Raw genomic sequence first — 24512 nt, 5'->3', positions numbered from 1 at the left:
TATTCTGGTCACTAGACATAATCATATACTTTGTCTTTTCAGGATTTACTTCCAAACCTATCGCTTTACTTGCTTCAAGTAAAATTCCAGTGTTTTCCCTGATGGGCCTACATGAAAATATGTGCATTTGTACTGGATGTCTCAATTTAACGTGGGCTTGTATTTCTCGCGAGAACTTAAGTGAAGCAGGTGCCAAAAATGTATGGCAAGGGACAGCGGAAAGTTTCAGCATGTTGTTGATTAAATAATTGGATGTGTACATGACATATATAATGGATACAAATGCATGTATCCACGATTCTTTGCACGGCCAATAATGCTATAACAATGCTTACTTCAAAGCGATACCATGTCCTGCTAACACTTAAAAACGTACACACGCACACGCACACACACACGCACACGCACACGCGCACGCGCACACGCACACGCACACGCACACGCACACGCACACGCACACGCACACACACACAGTGTAACACGGTAAGACAAAAGAAACAACCCACAATATACCTTATTTACATTCAGTAACATATTACCTATTGAAACACTGTTACGTAAACTCTGTCCCTTAATTCTTCGGCCCTCTTCTCTGTTCATTTCCATCCTAAGCTGTCTCACTTTTGATATAAACTTCCCACCCTCTCAAAGAATTAGGCGTTATTCAAGATATCATTTCATTATATCGCCAGGTGCCCCTGCTATAGAAAAATCTCTGTATGAAATATCGGCGTTATGTCTTTTCTGATCGACTAAACCAGCACACAAGTAAACAGTTTTTCTTGTCTATTGTTCATTTGTTTTCGTTGGAGAATATTCGCGATTCCCTAGCAATTACTGTACTGTCTATTGAATCCGAGGTTCTCTCTTATCTCTATTGTATTTTTTTCTGCCATCTGCATTTTAAGTAGAGTGGGTTACTAATAATTAGCAATCTTACAGTTCAAGTGAATATTTTGACTTTGAAATATCACAGTTCTTTCAAACTGGAGAAATGAAGGACATTAACTCATCTGTAACATCCGTGACAAAATGTCTGAAACATCCGTGACATGGAAGAAACAGCTATAAAATATTTACCGATTGGATGTGACTCCATGAATGCCATGAGATTTGCAGAGCTTTCACACATGGACACTATGAGAATGACTCTCTTTTTGCTTCAGACAAACATGTGTTTTACACTTTTTGTTAATAAGGTGTGAAGTGAGTTAAAAAATATTGTAACATTCGTGACGGAGCCTTTCCTTTATTTTCTGCAATAATAATAAATTTCATTCAAACAACTTTTTTTTTTGTAAAATGATAGGCCTACTGATCTAAATTGATTCTAATTGACTAATAAAAGTTGACAAAAGTCATTTCATTTTCAATATATAGAGTTTGAAACTAGTACAAGTGTAACATCCGTGACAACTGGAATGGCTTCTTGCACTTTCTATTTAGGGATGATAAATTATTCGGTCTAGACCATAATGTCCAATTGTAACTCGTACGAGGTAACCCCTGGCGTAAGCAACCCGCAGCGCATATTCTTTAAGGTCGTTTTTCATATTTTATATGGAAAGTTATTGACCTTAGCAGAGCATGCTTGACGTGCAATATCTCCTGGTTCTATAAGCGTTTGGACATATCTGGGATATGGACATGGTGTCCTGATAAAACATTTTCACGATACGTGACGCCAAAGTAGTCAATGCAGAACTGTGAATGTGACTTGGATAAAAGAGGGAACAATACAGAGGAATAATTTGAAACATATTGTACTGGTATGGAGTGTCTAAAGAAGTGAAGAGAGTGCAGGTGAAAAAAAAAAAAAAACAGTTTTCATTCAAATTTACTGGGCACAATCTCACAATAAGTGTTAAGTGTCCGCCATTGCTTAGATTGCACACCTCAGATTGTCGGACTCGAACTGTTGGACATCGAAGGACATTACCTGCAGCAACGGCAACTAATGCTACTAGGTGCTTTGGAGTATTTGCAGGGTTCTGACACAGAAGAGCCTTCATATTCGCATGTCCCCAAAATAAAATCCGAGTGGCGTGAGATGATACAAATCTTTCACGATAGTTGATAAAGGAAAAAAGTAAGTCCGAGATCCATCCGTCGAGACGACAAACACAACGTGAACAGCATCGTGTATTCTAAAGGTGGCATACCAGTGTAAACAAACGAAAGTAGACCTCTTAAATGTATTTCCGGTTGCCTAATTTCCAGGTGGATAGAAGGCAATTTTGTTATTGCATAATGCCGAGATTACGAGTCGGGACTTTAATTCTCTTGCTTAAAAGAGACCCATTCAATCATCCTTGTAAAACTCTATACGTATTTATTTATGAAACACTCTGTATATCCGAGGAGATAAACTGAATTCTCCGTTTAGATTCTTTAAAAGTGCTCTTAATTGCTGCTATTGAACTTACGGGTTTTGTATTGTTGCGCCGTCCAGAGGGCAGGCATAGAACACAGTGTTGCGATGAAGAGCAGAAGTCTCACCATGGAGCCACGTGCAGGAGTCATCATTCTGTAAAAGAACCATTAGAACCATTGGAATCTGAGCTGACTGCCAATTAAGAACAGATTTATATAATAACTTATAAATTGTTTGACATGTTGAACATTTGAAATCAATTAGGCTAATCATTGTACAGTATTCTGAAATAATGAAATTATCAAAATTATCTTCAAAGTCCTGCCTCATTCCTCGATTACAGTTAATAATTCACTGACTCAATCCAGTATTACTACTTGTTTCACAATCATCGGTAGTTATTCTGGTAACAGCTAAGTGTTCATAATCCATGGTTATGAAAGTGAAGCCTTACAGCCTGTTTTTCAAAAGTGATGGTCATAATTTTTAGATGAAAAGTATAAACTAACCCAAGCAAAAACGCTCCAATACACATTGGTCTGCAAATTAACCGTTGTCGAGATAATGCACGTGTTCCGTTGAGATTCCTCGCTGACTAAGAGCAGATGTGCAGACATCTCTAACTGAATTCTACCTAGAGCAGGTGTTCAAAATGATGTACATGCATCTGAACACAACATTGTGCTCTTTCTTGTAGACAGCTGCGATTCATCTCGAGCAGTCCTGGATCATTCATTATTTGCTGAAAGGCGCGTTCAATCCGAAACCGCAATTCATTAAGTGTGTTGACTTCAGAAGTGTAAACCAGGCTTTTTACATGGCCCCAAATACAAAAATGTAGTTGGACTTAAATCCGGTGACCTAAGAGGCAAAGGTACAGACCCTTCTCTGCCTAATGGAATCTCGCATGATCGATTAATTTACGAACCAATGTTTATTGAAGCTTTTTGCTTCTTTCAGTTCATACTTTTTATTTGTAAATTATTGACCATCACTTTTGAAACATCCACTGTGTTATGTATGTATGTATGTATGTATGTATGTATGTATGTATGTATGTATGTATGTATGTGTATGTGTGTATGTGTGTATGTATGTATATTTATACAAAATCATTGTTATACACAATACTTATTTCCTAACGATTTTTGGAACTCTTCATATGTATATATGTGTTTAATATTCGAACCGAGAGAGACATCGAAGAAATTACAACCTTCGTATTATTTCATATGAAAAACTAATTTCTGCCTCCGTGGTCTGTTGGTTAGCATGCTGGCTTACTGGAGGTCCCGAGTTCGATTCCCGGCCTCGGCTCTCGGTGAATTTTTCTTGAAGAAGAAAAATTACCTGGGTGTGTAGAGTCTGGAAATTTGTATTAATGTGAGTGTGATTGTGAGTGTGCCGGGTTAATATTAATTGACCAATCACAAAAAATATAAAATACATCAGGATTGTCGCTGGGCAGTAACCTGAACACACCTTTCAGCGTCACATTGTTGACAAGCAACTCCATCTGTTAGCACAACCATAAAGCATCTAATAGATGCTATAGAGTTACCAACGAAAAAGAAAAAAAAGAAAACTAATCGCAGGATCTGTGCTAAAATTCTTAGGTGGTTAAATAAACATTATGGTGTGGGAGAGGAGAACAGTGAATATTTTTATAACAAGGAGGGACAAACACGAAGGCCTCCTTGTGCACAGCGAACATGGGGATGAAATCGAATTTCGTCATACTCGACAAACTTGAACCGAACATAGCGCCTGCAGTGCACGACGCTAGTGTGTGTATTATGTATTTAACCAGTCGTTCCGATGCCGGAATACACGGATCCCCTGACGGAGGTTTCAGTAAGTCACACTTATTTGCCGACAGGGGCAGAGGGACAAGTAAAGATTATATAGCAGAACAATATTACTAGAGAAGGAATACTATAATTTGGAGTAAATTCATACCATAGGTTAATAAATTGGCTAAACATATACCGTATTTATACCACAGCAATTGAGTAAAGGAAAACGCTTTAGATAATCAATATTCCTTTTAAGCTAACATGGATCTACTCGCAGCAGTAAATACTGAATCATGCCGACTGTTATTACGGAAAAGGGGCTAAGTGAACAGCAGGGAAAACAATCTGGAACGTAGCCTCGGGGTTTCCTGCAGCAATTACACTGCAAGTTTAAAATATTTAGGTCGATAAGACGATTCGTCTTCTACTGTTAATGCTTGCACTCTACTTCAGTAGCGATCTAGTTATTTAGGATTTGAACTAGACATACTAAATCAGTGGCGGATACTGGGTATGCGCATAATCGCATGTGCACATCCAGTAAAATAAATAAAACGCCTTTTCTTTATTTTAAGCATTCTTTGAATAACGTTTGCTTAATTCTACTCCTACTTTGATTTCCATGAAGTGCAATCTATCTTTGCTTTCACAGCAGTATAACCACACTCTCGCATATGCAAATGTAGGCTACCTTTGATGGGGGGGGGGGTGCGACAAATAATGTCCCAGAATCGCATCGCCGCCACTCTGCTAGGGGTGACAGCGAGAGTCTAGTCAATGACCTTAAAACAACAGTTTAGTATACAATATCATAAATAATATTGAAATTAATAGCAATATTATATTTATAAATAGTAGAAATAGATAATAATAACTACGGGATGTAATTTTTTAGTAACTTCAGTGTTATTTCTATATTTATTTCCAACAGATAGCTTAAGCCTTGGTTTCTCTGAACCGACGCATACTAAGTGCGAGGTGCGAGGTCCGAGGTCCGCCTCGCATAAATCCGGACTACGCAAGAGATAGTGAGTGGTTTCTATAACTGCCAGGTGCGAGGTCTGAGCTCGCAACTATAGAAACAGCTCACTGTCTCTTGTGTAGTACACTTGCGTTGGTTAAAAAAAAAAACCAATGCTTTACGTATCCAGTATTAAAACCGATTAATAACATCTGAGCAGCGTGTAGGCCTACTATTAGCATCCTACTGTACATTTTGAATTTTCAGTCCATTCCTAAAACGCAGAGGAAATGTTTCATTCTTAATAAAATTGGAAAACTAAATAATTGTGTATTGTGTTTAAGGTTCTTATTTTATTTTATTTCATTTTATTTTAAGCGTGTACATGTAAATAGTGCATGCAGTAATAGTAGCCTAATACAATTTAGATTCGTAAGCATACGAAAAAGCTATGCTTAATTGATATATTAGTGCGTACGTTATGACTACACTGAGCAATTAAAATAAATAAATTTCACTCAATTACAATTTGAAGGTAAATTGTCAGTAAATAATGGTATGATTTTATCATTTACTTTAATTGTAATTTCCCATAAAATCAGCTTGATGTAGTTGCACGTCTATCTAGTATCATAATTCATGCATGGTATAATGTAAAATATAATAAATACATTTTGAAAGTGATAGAGCATACCACTGGACACTATCCCAAGACGATGAAATGCCTATGTCGTGGGACGGCAAACGACACCGAAGTACCCTAAGAAAACCAAGTGCAAAGTAGGCTACCTTTGTTCAATACAAATCTACAGAATATACCTACAGTGAAACACCTTTCGAAAGAAACTATTGACTGTGCTAAGACTGGAGCATTTTTAGGAAGAGAATAACATTCACTTAATACATAAATTCAGTCCTTGCCTTTATTCAGTCTTGTATTGTTGAGAAATGTTGCATTTAAGCTCTTTGAAATCGTTGACTGTCTGTTGTTCAAACGTTTACCGGAATTCGCTGGAGGCGTTGTCTTTTGTTACATTCCAGTTACGTACGTCGCAAGGTCACCCGGCGTTTTGAGAGAATGCAGCAAGGTCTGTCGCGACTTCCGAAGGTCAAGAATGAGAAGAGTTCATACACCCAGGAAATTAAGCTCACAACAGTCCTAAAGTGGTATAACACAGTGCTCTAGCAAAGGAATAATACCTGCGCCCGCAGGAAGAGAAAGTTGTTTTCAAAATTTCGGCACTGGAAGAAGGTGAAGGTTAAGCATCTCACTCCGGTCACTTAACCCCAGTCAAAAAGCGCGGTAATCACTTGATTCAGTCACTCAGCTGACGAACTTCTCACCAATAGAGAGACGCGTTTGAATCATACAAGATTCTAAGGTTTCTGATGGACAAAGCTGCCTAAAAGGCCTACTTCAATTTTTTCTTATGCCCTCACATGTCATTACTCAGTTATTGATGTAAAATCATTATAGTTAATAATTATACAGGGTGTATCAAAAATACGTGTACAAACTTCAGGCATGGGTTCCTTACACCAAACGAAGGAAAAAAGTTCATATGAACATATGTCCCATAATCCTTTGTTTCCCCGTTAGGAACTGTTCAACACATTGGTACACTAATAATGTGCCAACACACAAAACTCATAACTAATGCTCGAAATGTCCTCCTCTTGCTTCTAAACATGCATGCACTCGTCGAATCATGGACTGTCGCACCCTTTCAAATACTCCGGGATGATGTCGAATGATTTCGCAAGCTTCCATGACACGTCGATGAAGAGTTTCTTGATCCGGGATGTCTGCTCCATAAACCAATTGTTTAAGGTGCCCCCAAAGATAAAAATCCAAAGAATTGAGGTCGGGAGAACGTGCTGGCCATTGAACTGGTCCTCCTCTGCCTATCCATCTGTTATGGTAGACACCAGTCAGTGTATCTCGAACAAGGCGACTAAAATGTGCTGGAGCCCCATCATGCATGAACCACAAGTTTTGTCTTATGTTCAGAGGCACATCTTCGTGCAGTAATTCTGGAAGAGTGTTTTGGATAAAGTCCCTGTAGATAGCACCTGTAAGACGTGCTGGTAGAACGTATGGACCTACCAAACAGTCACCTACAATTCCAGCCCACACATTAATCCTAAATTGTTGCTGATGTCTAGCCTGAAATACAGCACGAGGATTACGATCTGCCAATACGTGTTCATTGTGGAAATTGGTAATTCCATCTCTCCCAAACTTTGCCTCGTCTGTAAACAAAACTGATGAGACAAACAATGGATTGGGTATTTGTGCTAGAAACCATCGGCAAAAGTTCTCCCGTGGTGGATAATCGGCATGCGAAAGGCCCTGCACACGTTGCATATGATACGGATACAAGAGCTGCTCCATGCTGTACTGTGTGATGTACCAGTTGCCACAAGCCAATTGTCTTGTACTGATACCTGGATCGTCTTCGGCACAGTGTAAAATGTCTTCTTCGAGGTTCGGCGTACGAACAATTCTTGGTCTTCCTCGATCACCAGTCTGTGGTGCAACGGTTCCTGTCTCAGCAACGCGACGATACACAGCAACAAAGGTTTGATGATTCGGTTGTGTTCGGTCTGGAAACGCCATCTGATACAGCTGTACAGCCTCGCGTCCATTACCATTCGCGCGACCATACATAAAAATGATGTCAGCCTGCTCACGAAATGAATATCGTCCTGCCATGGTTGAACGAAACACGTTAACTCACTCCACGTTCACAATTGCAACGTTGAAGACAGACTAATGACAAATGACACATGTAAACAAGTCTCCATGTCAACACTTCGCCATCTGCAGTCCATTTCTGATACAACGAGTCACAGCCTTCTATGAATGAGTGCATAAAGAAATGAAGTTTTGAGGTTGGACCTCGAAAGCCGTTGAACGCAAAGTTTTAGTAATAAATGAATAACGGGGAAACAAAGGATTATGGGACATATGTTCATATGAACTTTTTTCCTTCTTTTGGTGTAAGGAACCCATGCCTGAAGTTTGTACACGTATTTTTGATACACCCTGTATATACTAAAAGCTAAGAGTGATAAAGTTCGTGGCGTCTTCTGATAAGGTTTCTAAGCCTGGTTCACAATATGTAACTTACTAAGTCTTATGGGCTGGGGAGTAATATCTATTAAACCGAGTGCTGATGTGTAAGTAACGGTTAAAACAAAATAAAATATTGTTAGTTTTTTGTTTTGATACTGTTACTAGACATGTCCGCCAAATATATGCACATTAGTGTTAAAAAAAAAACCGGACCGACCCTTGTAGTTGATTTCAGAGCCTTGTTCACTCCAGAGCACGATAGACTGGTAACTAAGACTTTCGTGGTTCGAATCCTGCCTGGGAAGGAAACTTTTTTTTTTTTTGTTCCTTATTCAAATTTATTCCCAATACTTTTCGATTGGAGCGATATTTCACTACTTAATTAACTTATTATTTCCAGAACATGAATTTTACCAGCTGTTGAAACGTATTGGGAATAAATTTGAATAAGGAATAAAAAAAAGTTTCCTTCCGAGGCAAGATTCGAACCACCAAAGTCTTAGTTACCAGTCTATCGTGCTCTGGAGTGAATAAGGCTCTGAAATCAGCTACAAGAGTCGGTCCGGTTTTTTTTTGCCACTACTGTACATCAGCACGCTGTTTACATGATTTACTTATTGGTACATTTCGTAGTCTTGTGAACCAGGCCTAGAAAGCTTCCTATTCACTACAACATTGTTTCTTAATCAGTGGTACGCATATCAACTTTCGAGGGACCGCGGCCCTGTAAATTATTTTTCCACAAGATGAGGCCCCGACCTCAACATATTTTCTCGTAAATACATTTCCATTTTTATTTAAGTAACATAAATATTAATAATATTAAGTATGAAGTAATCTTAAGACTTAAAAAGTTTTGGTACACTATAAAAAACGGCGAGATATGTTGACAAATAATTCAATTATCAGTTATTTGGTTAATTAAATTTTTTAGAATGTTGTAGTTTCCTGAAGTCGACATCATTAACTAATTTTTGCTATTTTCATTGACATATTGTTTCTTTCTGACCACCAGAAACTTATAAAATTTACAATATTGATCGTTGTATTATTAAATTCACTTTAATTATATTTGTCTGAAAAAGGAAATGATAATGAGAAGAATGATAGAATTTAAAGGAAATTCAAATGAGAATGAAGGAAGCGATTTTTCTGGGTAGAATGCGGAATCCAGACTATTCGCAGACAACCTGCGTCGTAAACGGAATTGCTGCTATAGGAGTATAAATGCTAAAAGTACAGAAGATCGTTAGCAATGGCGTTCTTCGCCCGTTCAAAGAATTGTTCAAACACAAGAATATGCCTGGAATAATCGTGTTCTGGTGATCTAGAATACAAAGACACTTTAGAATTGGTGTAATACAATTCAAGAGACGGTATATCACTTGAAAGGCTGAAGAATAAATGAAGAGATCAATTCTTTGGATTTAAAATACCAATAGATCCAAAGCCGTGAATATGGTAATAATGATTCTTAACTTATTATTATGGTTATTATGATCATGGCAATTTTTATATTTATACTTCTAGTGTAATTTTGTGTTTGGCAGCTAATATATCACGTCAGTTTTCATATGTCTTCTTCAGGAACAGATCTGGGAAATAATTCTTTTAACACTTCGGAGGTCATGAATATTGTCAAATATTGTGATATCTCCCTGCCAACATCAGCATTGTAAATATTAAAATGGGTAAGAAATTGGCCGGTTTTGCTTTCAGGGGAGGTTTATTATAAGTAATAACAAAAGTATTGTCAACGTCAGAGGGGAAATGGAAGGAGAAATATTTAAAAGGCACGCGAAAACGCGTCCTTGCAAGAGAAGTTCGGACTGAGAGAAAGTGTCTCCAAGCCTTTCGGCCAGTAGAGAACTACAGTCGAAAGTAAGAGGAAAAAAATGCTTTACCGAAACAAGCCTTCATTAACCAGAAACAGTTATTGACCTGTAGCCACATAAGCGTCAAAATATGAAGAACATTTATCCAAAATTATAGCTGGAGCACGTTATTGTATTGAAGCAAAAGGTAGCAAATAAATATAATTCAGAAGTTAAATTTCTACGAATCTAACTCAAAATTTTAAGTCATCTGGAGATAACAGTATAAATTATAAAATAGTGTATTGAAGCTCTAAAAGGGGTAATAAATGAATATAACATTAATGAAGAAATAATTAAGAGAAAATAAAATTCATTGGTTCATAAACACTATTTCACGCATTTTAGTTAATGTAGTATTATTGGGAAATTTATAAAACAATTATATTACCGGTTGTTCTGTATGGTTGTGAAACTTTTGGACTCTCACTTCGAGAGAAGAACAGAGATTAAGGATGTTCGAGAATAAGATAGTCAGAAAAATATTTGGGGCTAAAAGAGATGAAGTTACAGAAGAATGGAGAATGTTACATAAGACAGAACTGCACTATTGTATTCTTCACCTATCATAATAAAATTAGGAGCGTTAAATCCAGACGTTAGAGATGGACAGGGCATGTAGCACGTGTGGGTGAATCCAGAAATGTGTATAGAGTGTTAGTTGGAAGACCCAAGGGAAAAAGACCTTTGGGAAGGTCGAGGCGTAGATGGGAGGATATTATTAAAATAGATTTGGGGGAGGTCAGATATGATGCTAGGGACTGGATTAATCTTGCTCAGGATAAAGACCTATGGCGGGCTTATGTGAGGGCGGCAATGAACATTCGGGTTTTCTAAAAGCCATTTGTAAGTTAATAATAATAATAATAATAATAATAGTAATAATAGTAATAATAATATAATAATAATATAATAATAATAATAATAATATGTTGGTAGATGAACTGGCCACAGATTTGAAGGTCCCGGGTGCAAACCGAGGTGGAGACGGGATTTTTCTCATTACTAATACTTCCAGAACTGTCCCGAGGTTCACTTAGTCTCCTATAAAATTGAGTACCGGGTCTTTACCAGGGGTAGAAGGCGGTCGGAGCGTGGTGCCCACCACACCACCTCATTCTAGTGTCGAGGTCAAGAAAGTATGGAGTTCTACCTCCACCCTCAAACGCCATCATGGCGTGTATAGAGGATGCCTTGAATAATAATAATAATAATAATAATAATAATAATAATAATAATAATAATAATAATAATGGTAAGTTCTTTACAATCCCACTGAATAAACTGTATGAAATTGCTGTAAAAGTAATGAGGAGCAGAACTCCAATTATCCGGACTAATTCGGGATTAGGTCGATCCTGATATGCAGAAATCCGGATAATTGGATATAGCTCAGGAATAATTAAGAAAAAACTGTCTGACAAAGTAAAATCCCAATTTCTGTTGATAAAATCTATGAGTATATACATACTATACTGTACTGTACTGTACTGTACTGTGCTGTACTGTTAAAATTGTACGTTAAAGTAAATAAAAACTAAAAATTAAAATATAGTATTGTATACAAATTTATTTTAGTACAATACATAATTCTGTGTATAGTACCTATACTGTATTTCACATGAAACATCACGAATATCGTACGTTGCTTTAAAGAAGTCATGATTTACTGTACCTTATTAATTTTTGTATTTTCCCCCAAATCGGGCCGGATGATTGTGGTCCGGATAACTGAGTTGTACCACAGTCTATTATATAGTCACGAAGCTCAATACGTAGTAAATATGCATACATAGATAGTTGCTAACCCCTAGGATCGCTAATATCGCCTCATTACAGACAATGCGAAATAGTACCGGCACAGTCTATTGTTCCTAGCATCCTCACAACTCGAGCTTCGTGACTGTGGTTGTACTGTAGTCTATTCCATCCCAAGTTATATGTTACAGCGAGGCGAACGACTAATAAAATTTCATAACAGTCCGGCATGAAGTTAAGAAACGAACTCTTCTCTTCACACTAGAACTAGACTGGACGATGTGATAAAATTGCTATAGTGACACCTTTATTAACTGCTTGATCTCGGCTCTGCCGCGTTGTTCTGCTTAATATCGTTAGAGTGATTAATATCGTTACAGCGAGAGACATGACCTACTCCACTTACCTGGAGCGAACAAAAGCTTCTTCTCCGGATAACACTCGACCGCACGACGTCTCGGCGCCAAAGTGACTGGATCGAACTTGAGCACCGAAGAGGAGTTTTTATTTATTTACAGTTGGGGAGGGGGTAGGGATACTCTACCTGAGCCTAATACTCCACGGGGCCGTGACTTCTGTTCTCAGCGCTAGACTGATATAAGGGACTGACTCATATTGCTTACCAATATCAAAATAAAACATTATTGTAAATATTTAAAATTGTGAAGTCTCAACTATGTTGACGGCAGTGTACGAAACCGGTAAGTTGTAGGCCTACTTTTAACACTGCATGTGACTTTTGGTCTTGAGTTCGATTGTAGTATAGGATAGATAATTTGTATTCTTCTATGTATTTTAGGTAAAGGTAGATGTGCTGACCCTCAATAGAGTCCCATTATACCTTCGTCTAGTGTTAAGTGGAGGACGAAATCCGTAATATGTAATTACACCAGAAATTTCAATTGTTGTTGTTTACTCAACTGTCTGAAGACAGGTCTGACCTACACAAGTGATACCATAAAGCACCACTTATGAGGCAACTAGGCCAGGAGATAATGGGGTAGGATGGCCAGTTCCCCTCCATTGCATACATCGCCAATTAGCTGTATGTTACACTAATCTAGGGTTCCTAGACATTGGAAAAAATAAGGGACACTTATCAGTTATCACAGAGTAAGTTTAGTATGCTCATCCATCAAATATACCAATCTTTCAAAGTGTGTGTGCAGTAAAGTTTACTACACAAACACTTTACTAAGGGTAAGTAAACAAATAGTAAACACAATTGTCAGGTAGCATATTTGCATTAAGTTTAAGCTTCTTTATGTAAATTGTCTTCAAATTGCTTTTTTACTAAGGTATTACAGAAATAGCTACAAAATACTCTACTCACGTGACAATATTCTTATAAATCAATCCGCCTTGGCCTTACAATATTTCTCTGAAGAATGAATTTCACTTAACAATTGTACCTTTTGAAGAATCATGTCATGAAAAGCAACACAGTCCTCACTGAAGAATGATTTTACAACGAACATTGATTTTACTGTTTTACAGGGATACACATAATGAACTCCACTACCCTCTTCAAATTTGAGAGTACTCCTTCAGTGCTTTTAAGAAGATCTATCCATGCTTCATCTAATCATTTGGTGTTGCTATCACTCGCCTTGAGAAATTAATAACTCACAATAATATTGTTTCATAATAGTTCGTCTACAATCACCTGCAATGATGAAGTGCGATGTTTGTAATTTGTAATATAAAATAGACATTGTAACTTTTCCGTTTTTTCTCAATTTAGAATTCTAAAATATGGGACGGAAAGCTGTCCCGAAGACTTTTCTCGAGACAACGGGACGCATTAGCGAAAAACGGGACGATTCCGTATTTTACAGGATGTTTGGGAACCTTACACCAATCAGCTTTCAGATGTATACAAACAATTGTTCTTCTTCTGACACTTATCGTCAAGTGAGATGTACTGCCTGATAGTAGATGTACAGCTGTCAAAAAAAAAAAGTGGCCGCACTCGTGAACAGCGAATATTTTCAAAGTCCACTTCGGGTCGCGGCGATGTTACACGATGCATGTGCTTGTACAAGCAGTTCCGGAACTATGGAAGTGTTCCACATCTGCTCCTCGCAGATCAGCGGTAGAGTGCTTGTTTAATGATTCAAAGGTTGTGGGTTCGCGCCTTCTTCAAGCTTTCATTTTATTTTTTAATCGTTCTTTAGCGATGTAAATGATATTCAAATTATCATTTATATCCAGTTATCGTTCTTGATGGATATCACGTTATTTATATTTTGTTATCGTTCTTTAGGGATATGAATAAAATTCAAGTCATCATTTGTATTCTGTTATCGTTTTATAACGATATGAATAATAATAATAATAATAATAATAATAATAATAATAATAATAATAATATTATTATTATTATTATTATTATTATTATTATTATTATTATTATTATTATTGTATCTCCAGTGGGGGTTAGCCCTATTTTGCATATGTATGTTAGGGCTATAGTTTTATACACAAAACAGATAAGCATAAAGAGAAATGGAAAAGAAAATTAAATTAGCTTACGCGATGTAAACAAAACATAAACAATCCGTAAATTAGGCATTGCGATTGCAAAACAAATATCAGTTATCAATTTGAAACATACAAAAACATTAACAACACACATACGTAACACTTCTATAACACAAATATGCAGCTTTCCATACAATACATCATAAATTAATACACAATAGTCACACAAACACAATCAAACTATAATTACGACATTGCGACGATATCAAGCATCCCATAACTGACTCAAATACATAACAAATCAAGCATCCGTTGCAACACATACACTTCAACATAGTAACCACACTTTTAAAAGTTACAAATTTGGCTCCAAGAAGAATAAATAGGACACTGTTACTAATTACTATTCTTCTACAATTTCTTAAATACATCTGTAATAAATCTGTGAAATTCCGATATGAATAATATTCACGTTTTTTATATTGTTATCGTCCTTTAGCGATATAAATAATATTCAAGTTATCATTTACCCTATATTCTGTTTTCCTTCATTAGCATTATAAAATAATATTCAAGTTATTTATATTGTTATTGTTCTTTCGCAATATAAATAATCTGTATTTTATGTAGGTAATTATTATAACACAAATAAACATCTTTCTTTGTAAAATAGGTTACTTTATTTAGATAATTAAACACGTATTATATAATATCTTATATTAATTAAACAAACCGATATTTATCATTTATATTGTGTTATCGTTCTTTAGTGATACTGTATAAATAATATTCAAGTTATTTATATTGTAATCGTTCTTTAGCGATATAAATAACAAAAATTTAATATTAGGTTTGGAAAAATCCAGTTGCATAATACTGCTATTAGTTTTTCTTTTTGTATTATTACATTATACTATCTTGAACCACAATAAAATGAAAAGGAGTAACGAGGAATTGAACCTGAGACGTTGACATCTAAATTCCGACGTTCGTCCGCTGAGCTACGAGGGCAAAAGTGTGGAAACATTTTCGGAAAAACTGGCTCAATCACACTCTAAGATTTTCTGATGATTCGTAGAAGCTAGTCCAGGATGCGGGGGACAAAGGCTAATTGAGATTTCCCGATCTCTGATAGGGTCAAACATCCTGATAGAATTAATATTTAACCCTTGCCGTGACTTTCGGTGAAGTCCGGAGGGCCCAATTAGTCAAATCCACTCTCCTCATCTCCACGCTTGGGCCCCCTGGAATTTAATAAGATGCGAAAGAGATAGTGGTGTGCGGAAAGCAACGGGATGTTACCGCATTTAGGCCTATCCTTCCCAAGAAAAACTGCAAACATGAACAAAGGAAGCTTTAAATAGGAGAAGAAGGATCTTCTGCGGACCTCTGGAAAAAGAACTAAGGAAGAGACTAGTGAAGTGCTTTGTGTGGAGTGTGGCATTGTATGGGGAAGGAACATGGACATTACGACGAAATGAAGAGAAACGAATTGAAGCATTTGAAATGTGGATGTGGAGAAGAACGGTGCGTGTGAAGTGGACAGATAGAATAAGAAATAAAATTGTGTTTGAAAAAGTGAGTGAAGAAAGAATGATGCTGAAACTGATTAGAAAGATGAAAAGTAACTGGTTGGGTCTCTGGTTGAAAAGAATAATAGACGACATTAGGATATGTGGATCATATGCGGAGACTAAGAGGAAGGCAGAAAATAGGAAAGATTGGAGATTGCTGGGTTTGCAATGAAAGACCTGCCCATGGACAGAACACTTATGTATGTATGTTCAGAATGCCTGGAATATCGTGTCTAAAAACAGTCGCTATTTGCGTAGACTAGTCAATTCCATGCCCACTCGACTGCAAGATGATCGAGATAAGAGGAAGATAGACTAAATATTGAATTATGGCTTTTTGTTTTGTTTTTTGAACGCTTAATTGTTCGAATGTTTTAAGGCCGACGCCAGTAAATTTGTTTTGTTTATGCCACGAAAGATATTTTTATTGAGAATAAAATCTTTTTTCTTTCCATTTGCAGCCACAATATCATAATGATAAAGTCATGGCATAATATATTAATGAACCTGATGTTAATTACTAAAATAATCGTAAAAGAAAAAGGAGCCATCATGTAAAGTTTGTCTCTCTCAAAAACAGAACAAAAAAGAACATAAAAAGCACGTGGTTGTAGTCGAACGCAGGACCTCATGAATAAGAGGCCTGAACGCTACCATTATGCTATCGATAACACACAGAATACTTCAATTATAACTGTAGATATCAGGCAACGTGGTCCAACAACAAGTAACATCGCCTGTCTCCGAATTGTAGCGAAGATACCCGAAGGGAACTTTGTTCCAGGAGAGCGGCCACTTTTTCTTTTGACAGCTGTACAGTTCCCTGGAAAAGGATGAGACGATTGAATATTCCTAAGTCTCAGAAGTAAGACACTGCGCATGATCGGAGACCAGAGCACTGATACACAAGATAACGAATATTGAGTTACTTAAATTCAGACTATTTGGTTTGTTACTAGCATCGTTCCGAAATTCACTTCAAAAACTGCAAAAAATATGATAATATTATGTAAATAAAAGATAAATGTATACATAAATCGTGTAGTTAAATCGACAATGGACCTTCATGACTAGATCGACACTCCGCACAGAAAGGAAAGTTTTCATGTCGTTTCAATAGCTCAGACGGTAAAGCTTCTGCGTGCTGTGCAGAAGAGTGCGAGTTCGATTCTTAGTCTACACAACGATTTTTTTTGTCTAAATAACGTTGAAATAGCTAAGTAACGTTGAAATAGGGTTTTAAAAAGTCCTGAAATTAAGTGTTAATGATCGCAAATAATACAAAATTACAAGTTATAATATTATAAACGTTAATCTAATGAATGCATTTATACACATATATAATGTAAATGCATATATATTAAAAACTAACAATTAAAAAGAAATTTAAAAATATATATATATATATATATATATATATATATATATATATAAAACTATAGACAAACTTGTACAAAGGTTTAGAGTCCGTAGGCTATGTCATTTGTTCAGTAATTATTACAACATTTTATTAATAGCTTTCCCATATGTGTAAGAAATGCACTCGCACAAAACAATTTTTGTTGGATTATTTCATTCTCAACCCTTCAGTTAATTTTAACTATTTTATCTACGTATTTGCAATAGTGTTTAATTTAATGTGCATTCAATTTTATTCATGTTATGATTGAATGAAAAAGCACTGTTGCAGTTATTGACTAATTACATATATTAATACTAATTATTAAATGCATCTGTTAAGTAACCAGTTGCAGTATCTTTTGCAAAATCTTGAATGTTTAAGTTGTAAATAATATTTCTGTACTATATACTATAATACGTTAAAAGAATTTACAATAGATTTGGGATCCTCTACTTTATAATCATTGGTTTTAATGAAAAAATATTTTATTTCTTAGGATATCTACAAGTTTAAATTTAATAATATTCCGAATAGCTTTAATTGCATTATCTGAATTTTGTACTTTTCTATTCAAATATATTCTATTCCCCACTTTCATAATTTTTGATAAATTACACTGTACTTCTTGCGGTATTTAAGAACATGAGGATCATTACATTGCAACTCATTACATATAGATTCTTCTTTTTAATACATGAGATTTTGAAGTCCCTGCGTTATCTACATGTTTTTACTTTTGAATTTTTTCACAACATTGAGTGGAGAACATCCACTGAAATGATTATGAAATTAAGTGAATAATTGAATACATGTACTCTTAATATCAGTAGTACCTATATCATATATGTTTTTCCAAGATTCATTTTGTAGACATAAATATAAATAATCACTAGATACAGCATTTACGATCCTTCTTAGTTTTTAAATTAATATTTTGAAATTGTTCAGTGACATTGGAAACACTTAGGATTTGTTTATCATGTTCAGATAAGCCATTGATTATAGATTCTGTCGAATAGAAATTCACTCTAATTCTGTGTACAGAACATTTATCAATGGCTGTGCTACTTCAGCTTGTATGCTGTGGGAAAATGACTCTGCGACGAAGTTTTCCAGTTTCAAGGAGTGAATTTAACTTACTTTTACGGAAAAGATCCGAGAGATAATCTATGTTTATGTCACTACAGATCACAAATTCCATATGAGATTTCTAAAGGCTTTTCTTTACAAATTCAATGTTGGCTATAAATATTAATAAATAAAGTAAGAAATATGAATGATTGTAGTTAGAAGTGTGATTTACATTGTAAAAAGCAAGAAGTTACATTCCTCCGCAAGATTCGAACGTTCGATGATGGTTTTGTCGTCCAGCGCACAACCACGGACCTATTCAATGCTTATGTTAATAACCTACAATTTAGCTGTAGGAATGTGGTGTCATAACTTGGGGTTTGTTTACTTAATGTAATTAGATTTAATTTGATTAGTTTCGCAACAATTGGACTTCCTGTTATATCCTGTTATTTAGATATTTAATTTAGGGTTGATTTATTAACTCTTACTATGCAAGATGCCTGTTATTTCAATAATTCTATATCACGTTAAATAGTCATTGTCTGCACTAAAGTATTATCGTCATCCCTCATTTCTCATCGTAATGGCGAACCGACGTGACATGAGACAGCGAGTTATAGCTCTAGTTGAGGCTGGATATGGGGCTAGATCTGCTGGCCGTTTGGTCGGTGTTCCTGGAAGTACAGCCGCGAGGTGGGTTCATCGTTACCAAAATTTAGGGGAGGTCGAAAATCGCCCTATTCCTGGGCGTCCGCGGATTTCTTCATTGGAAGAGGATGCTGTCTTATTCGAGACAGTTCGACAGGACCCCTTTCTGATTGCTAACGACATAAGAGCAGCATCTAACTTTCCCGGCTCTTCACAGACTGTGATCAGCAGGTTGAGGAACCGCGGTATTAGGAGCCGGAGGGTTGCGCAAATGGAAATATTGGGGGACGCACAAGCTGTCGACCGTCTTGCCTTCGCTACCAATCGAGTGGATATCGATTGGAGAAATGTAATTTTCTCCGACGAAACAACCATCTCGAGTGATTACGAAGGTTCTATCCGTGTCTATCGTGAGGATGGTCTTCGACATGATCAGCGCTATGTGCACCGACGTGAAAGATCGGGGCGCTTTAGCATATTGTTGGGGGTGGTTGTCTTACGATGGACCTGGCGTTATAGAACGTATCGATGGCCGGTTTAATGCGGGAACTTACGAGCACATTCTGGAAAATATATTCCTTCCCTCCGCCCGAGAACGTTTTCCCGAAGGAACATTGCTGTTCGAGTAGGATAACCATCCCGTGCACTATGCTGCAAGCATTCGAAGATGGTTTCAAAGGAGACCCGAGATCGAAATCATTAATTGGCCTCCGAAGTCACCTGATTTGAATGTCATCGAAAATTTATGGGCGGAATTGAAAAGGAGATGGATAGCCATCTATGCACACCGACGCCATCGAAATCGAGACGAATTGTGGGATCAAGTTGTTGACACCTGAGAAGATCTCGCCGGGGATCAGAACTTATTCCACAATCTCGTGACATCCATGCCGTATCGACTTAGAGCTGTAATAGAAGCTGATGGCATGTGGACAAGATTTTAAGTTAACAGGTCTCTTTTTGTTTATTATGATTTTTGTTTGAGGAAGAATACTTTTAACTTCCGAGAAAGATTTATTTTTTTTGACGAGGTTCAGGCCACTTGTAAGACCCAGAAATCGAGCATAAATTATTCCATATTTTTCGACAAATTAGACAGTCGAGGAACTCTGAACAAATTAATTACACCTCAATAAAAAAAAGTTTTACCAGGGATCGAACACGAGACGTTTCGGTTATACAGTGGAACCGACTGTATATGAGCTACCGAGACAAGACAGTGACAGCACTAGTCCAGAATGTAGATCCCTTAGCAGGCATTTGCCATTCGGTACAGAAAAGCAATGATATTTTGTGACTCGAGGTATGTTGTGAAATCCTGGCCTTAAATGGCTATCTTCTTCGTGATCCTTATTCTGGTCCTTGTCCTTGTTGTGGTCCTTGTAACAATTCTTGTACTATTTATCGTGGTATGTATCGTTACGTCGATATCGAGTGAACCGCGCTGTAGAACTTTAACTTCCGACGACCAAGAATCGTCTCATTCTTTTTCAGGGTAACTGTACATACCAGCCAGAACATCAATCAGAGAGTAAAATTTTAATTATGTAACTTGTTATAGTATCATCATAATCATAATCGGATCAAATCTCCATTGAAACCGATTTGTAATTCTTGCCGTGAATTTCTGTGAAATCAGGAGGGCAAAGTTATCAAATCCACTCTCCTCATCTTATCTCTGGGGCCCACCTAGAATCTTTTAAGATTCGAAAAAGAGAGTTGTGTGCGGAGAGCAACGGGAAGTTACCGTATTTACCTTTCCCAAGAAAAACCGCAAACATGGCATGATGAGTCTTTCCACGGTAAAAATAAAGCTGTGCTATAAAGAATGGTTTAAGAATGAGTCATGGTGAAACTGATCAGAAAAAGAAAAATAAATTGGCTGAGTTTCTGACTAGGAAGAAACTGCGTACTAAAGGGTGTATTGGAAGGGATGGTCAACGGGGAAAAATGTTTGGTGCAGAAGAAGGTCTCAGATGATAGATAACATTAAGATTTATGGATCGTATGCGGAGACTAAGAGGAAGGCAGAACAGAAGGAAGATTGGAGACTGCTGAGTTTGCTTTGAAAGATCTGCCATTGGGCAAAAAATTATGAATGAATGAATCATGATCACTATCGTAATAATATTTTGCATAAAACTTCTAGGCTTAGAGTTAGACTATCAAATTTCATTCTGAAACATTATGGTTCAGGATTCTACATTTTCATGTCTGCTATTCTTTGAAAATAGTGCAGAATTGTCCAATCAATGATTCATTCATTCACAGTATTCTGGCCAGACAAAGGTCTTTCACTGTAAACCCAGCATTCTCAAATCTTTTCTATTTCCCCCCTTCCTCACGACCTCCGCATACTATCCATATATCTATCTGACATCATCTTCTGCCCCTACTTTCTCCCGTTCACCGATCCATCCAGTGCATTCTTCAGTAGGCAGTTTCTTCTTATCCATTGACAGCTAATTCCTTTTCCTCTTCCTGATCACTTTCAGCATCATTCTTTCTTCGCTCACTCTTTCCTACACAGCTTCATTCCTTATTCTGTCTTCCATTTCACACGCTCCAATCTTCCCCATATCCTCATTTCAAATGCTTCTATTCGCTTCTCTTCACTTCGTCTTGATGTCCATGTTTCTGCTCATTACAATGCCACAGTCTGCATGAAGCACTTCACCAGTATCTTCCTTAGTTTTTTTCCAGAGTTCCGCAGAAGACGCTCATTTTTTCTATTAAAAGCTTCGTTCCTCATTGCTATTCTCCTGTTTACTTCTTGGCAGCAGCCCATGTTGTTAATTTCAGCACACCCCAATTATTTGAAGCTGTCCGCTTGTTCCACAGCTTCATTTCAAATTCGCGAGATTACCTTCTTTACTTTCCTTCCTATGACTATGGTCTTCATCTTGCTTGCATTGTTATATTCATCCCATACTGCTCACAGTTCAGTTGTAGTAGCTCCCTATAAAGCAGGTTTGAATAATTTCAAGGAAAAATTGTTCCGGGGCCGGGTATCGATCCCGGTACCCTTCGCTTAGCGCGCAAACGCTCTTCCGACTGAGCTACCCCAGGAACTATACACGACACAATTTAAGTCACACAAGTATTTGTGTGCACTCATAGTTGAGTTCTGGCGTCTTGTCAGCTCATTTGAGTCGTGTGGATACAAAGGAAAAATTGTGACGGTGTCGTGTATAGTTCCTGCGGTAGCTCAGTCGGAAGAGCGTTCGCGCGCTAAGCGAAGGGTCCCGGGATCGATATTTGTAAAATTATTTGCAACGGCAACTACATCGAATTAATATCATTATTTCGATGATCATTACTGGTGAACACTACAAAGTCTCTAAAAATCCATCTGCCTATTATTCATAATAACAACATAGACTACATTCCCATACATGCCGTTCCGGAGTTGCGCTCGGGCGTGGGTTCGATTTCCGCTTGGGCTAACTGAGTTGGATTTTTCTTGCGGTTTTTGCCCAATTGTAAAGTGAATTTCGGGTAATATACTGTGAATCCTCTGCTTCATCTCGCCAAATACCATAGACACTAAATAACCAAATAGTTGATACAGTGTTGTTAAATAACCAACTAGAAGAAAGAAACTTCCATGCAAGAGATGAGGTCTGGGAATGGTATTGTTCGTACTTACTTTTATAATTCATAGAGTGATATTATTTTATGTACTTAGTTCTGTTGTAGGCCTATCTGTCTAATAATTGAAAGCGAATACACTTCCGTTAATCGTAAATTAAGCCCGCTAAGTATTTTAATTAAACTTACACGGTTATTACTTTATCATAAGTTACATCATTGAATTTTTTTTGTTATACGTTTCCATAAATTCTGTTTTTGGAGATAAATAATGGATGGAAATTTGTCTTCAATTTTATTTAATTAGTTTGCTGCTATTTCCTCACCCTTTCCATTTCACAGTGGTAATTGTACGTCGCCAAATTAGGTATGAATTTTGTTTCTATTATTTCGATTCCAAATAACTTATTTTGCACACACATAATTTGTACTCTGATGTGATGTTATGAATTTATGATAGCCCTAAAATGTTATTTACTTACTTATGGATTTTAGAAAACCTGGAGGTTTATTACCGCCCCCACATAATCCCGCCATTGGTCCTTATCCTGAGCAAGATTAATCCAGTCTCTGCTATCATATCCAACCTCCCTCAAATCAATTTTAATATTATCCTCCCATCTATGTCTCGGCCTTCTCAAAGGTATATTTCTCTCCGACCTTCCAACTAACATTCTATATGCATTTTTGGATCGCCCAGACGTGCTAATGCTCCTCCCATCTCAAATGTCTATATTTAATGTTCCTAATTACGTCAGGTGAAGAATATAATGCGTGCAGTTCTACGTTGTGTAACTTTCTTCGTTCTCCTGTAACTTCATCCCTCAGCCCCAAATATTTTCATAAGCACCTTATTCTCAAAGATGATAATATGATATAGTAAAGTAAAATATATTATATTCTCAAACATCATAATATCACAGTCTAGTATATACACTCACGAAGCTTGAGTTGTGAGGGTGCCAGGAACAATAGACTGTGCCGGTACTATTTCGCATTGTCTGTAGCGAGGCGATATTAGCGATCCTAGTGGTTATCAACTATCTATGGATGCATATTTACTACGTATTAAGCTTCGTGACTGTATATACTAGACTCTGATAATATGATATAGTAAAGTAAAATATATTATTGTAACGTGATTAATAAAATATTATAAGGGTTTCTATTGTTTTACTATTGTTGCTATGGTAAATAAAATAAGCAGCCATTAAGGTATTCTTGAATTTTTTTTTTAAATCCATATCTAAAATAATGGTTTTGCCTGTAGCTTTAAATGATTTGATGTATGAGCCCTGAAATTTGTAGCCACTGGAAGATTGTAAAATGTTTAAAGATATTTCCTAAAATTTTCTTCTGAATGCTGTTATTTCCTAGAAGAGGGGCTGCTAATGATAATAATGGAGAAAAATGCCGACCTTATCAGAATGTTGAAAATGTTTTATATCTAAGTAAACCCTTTTCTTCTGTGAACAAAACTTTATTTTTCTGCAACCTGAATTATTTTTAAAAAAGAAGGTGAAAAGATGGTGATGATTCTGAAGACATGAAGAAGGTGATAGTGGTAATTAGGAGAATGTTGATATGATGACAATGTTGATATTACAATATGAACAAGATGATGAGGGGGAAGAGGACAAAGACTGCGATTGTGAGGATGAGGAGCGTATTATAATGAGAATGAGGGTGAAGGTGGTGGTGATGGTGGCACTGATGATGGAGACATCATCAATATAATTCAACTAAATGTTTTTATCGTCTGAGATTTTTTATAGTGGCTACTTATGCCACTTTTAAATTTCATTGTCGACACACACACACACACATTCCATTCATGAAGCACTGCTATTGGTGGGATTACATTGGGATATACAGTTAAGTGTCTACGAGTTGGCAG

At 36.7% G+C, this 24512-nt stretch overlaps 2 protein-coding genes across 2 annotated transcripts in view; one reads left to right on the top strand and one right to left on the bottom strand.

The window, feature by feature from the left end:
- Jhbp2 (Juvenile hormone binding protein 2) overlaps positions 1 to 12335 on the bottom strand; it is a 68091-nt gene extending 55756 nt beyond the window's left edge. The window contains exons 1-2 of the mRNA XM_069826253.1: positions 12249 to 12335; positions 2427 to 2527 (exon numbers count right to left, since the gene is read on the bottom strand). Of these exons, the coding sequence (XP_069682354.1) occupies positions 2427 to 2526 (100 nt within the window). The 5' untranslated portion in view covers position 2527; positions 12249 to 12335. The remainder of the gene's footprint in view (positions 1 to 2426; positions 2528 to 12248) is intronic.
- The window catches only part of Jhbp16 (Juvenile hormone binding protein 16), a 266710-nt gene that overhangs the window by 16917 nt on the left and 225281 nt on the right, over positions 1 to 24512 (top strand). The window lies entirely within an intron of this gene.

The sequence above is a fragment of the Periplaneta americana genome, chromosome 5, assembly GCF_040183065.1.
Source record: "Periplaneta americana isolate PAMFEO1 chromosome 5, P.americana_PAMFEO1_priV1, whole genome shotgun sequence".
Lineage (NCBI taxonomy): Eukaryota > Metazoa > Arthropoda > Insecta > Blattodea > Blattidae > Periplaneta > Periplaneta americana.
The sequence above is the reverse complement of the archived record's forward strand: the minus strand, read 5'-3'. Positions and strand labels throughout refer to the sequence as shown.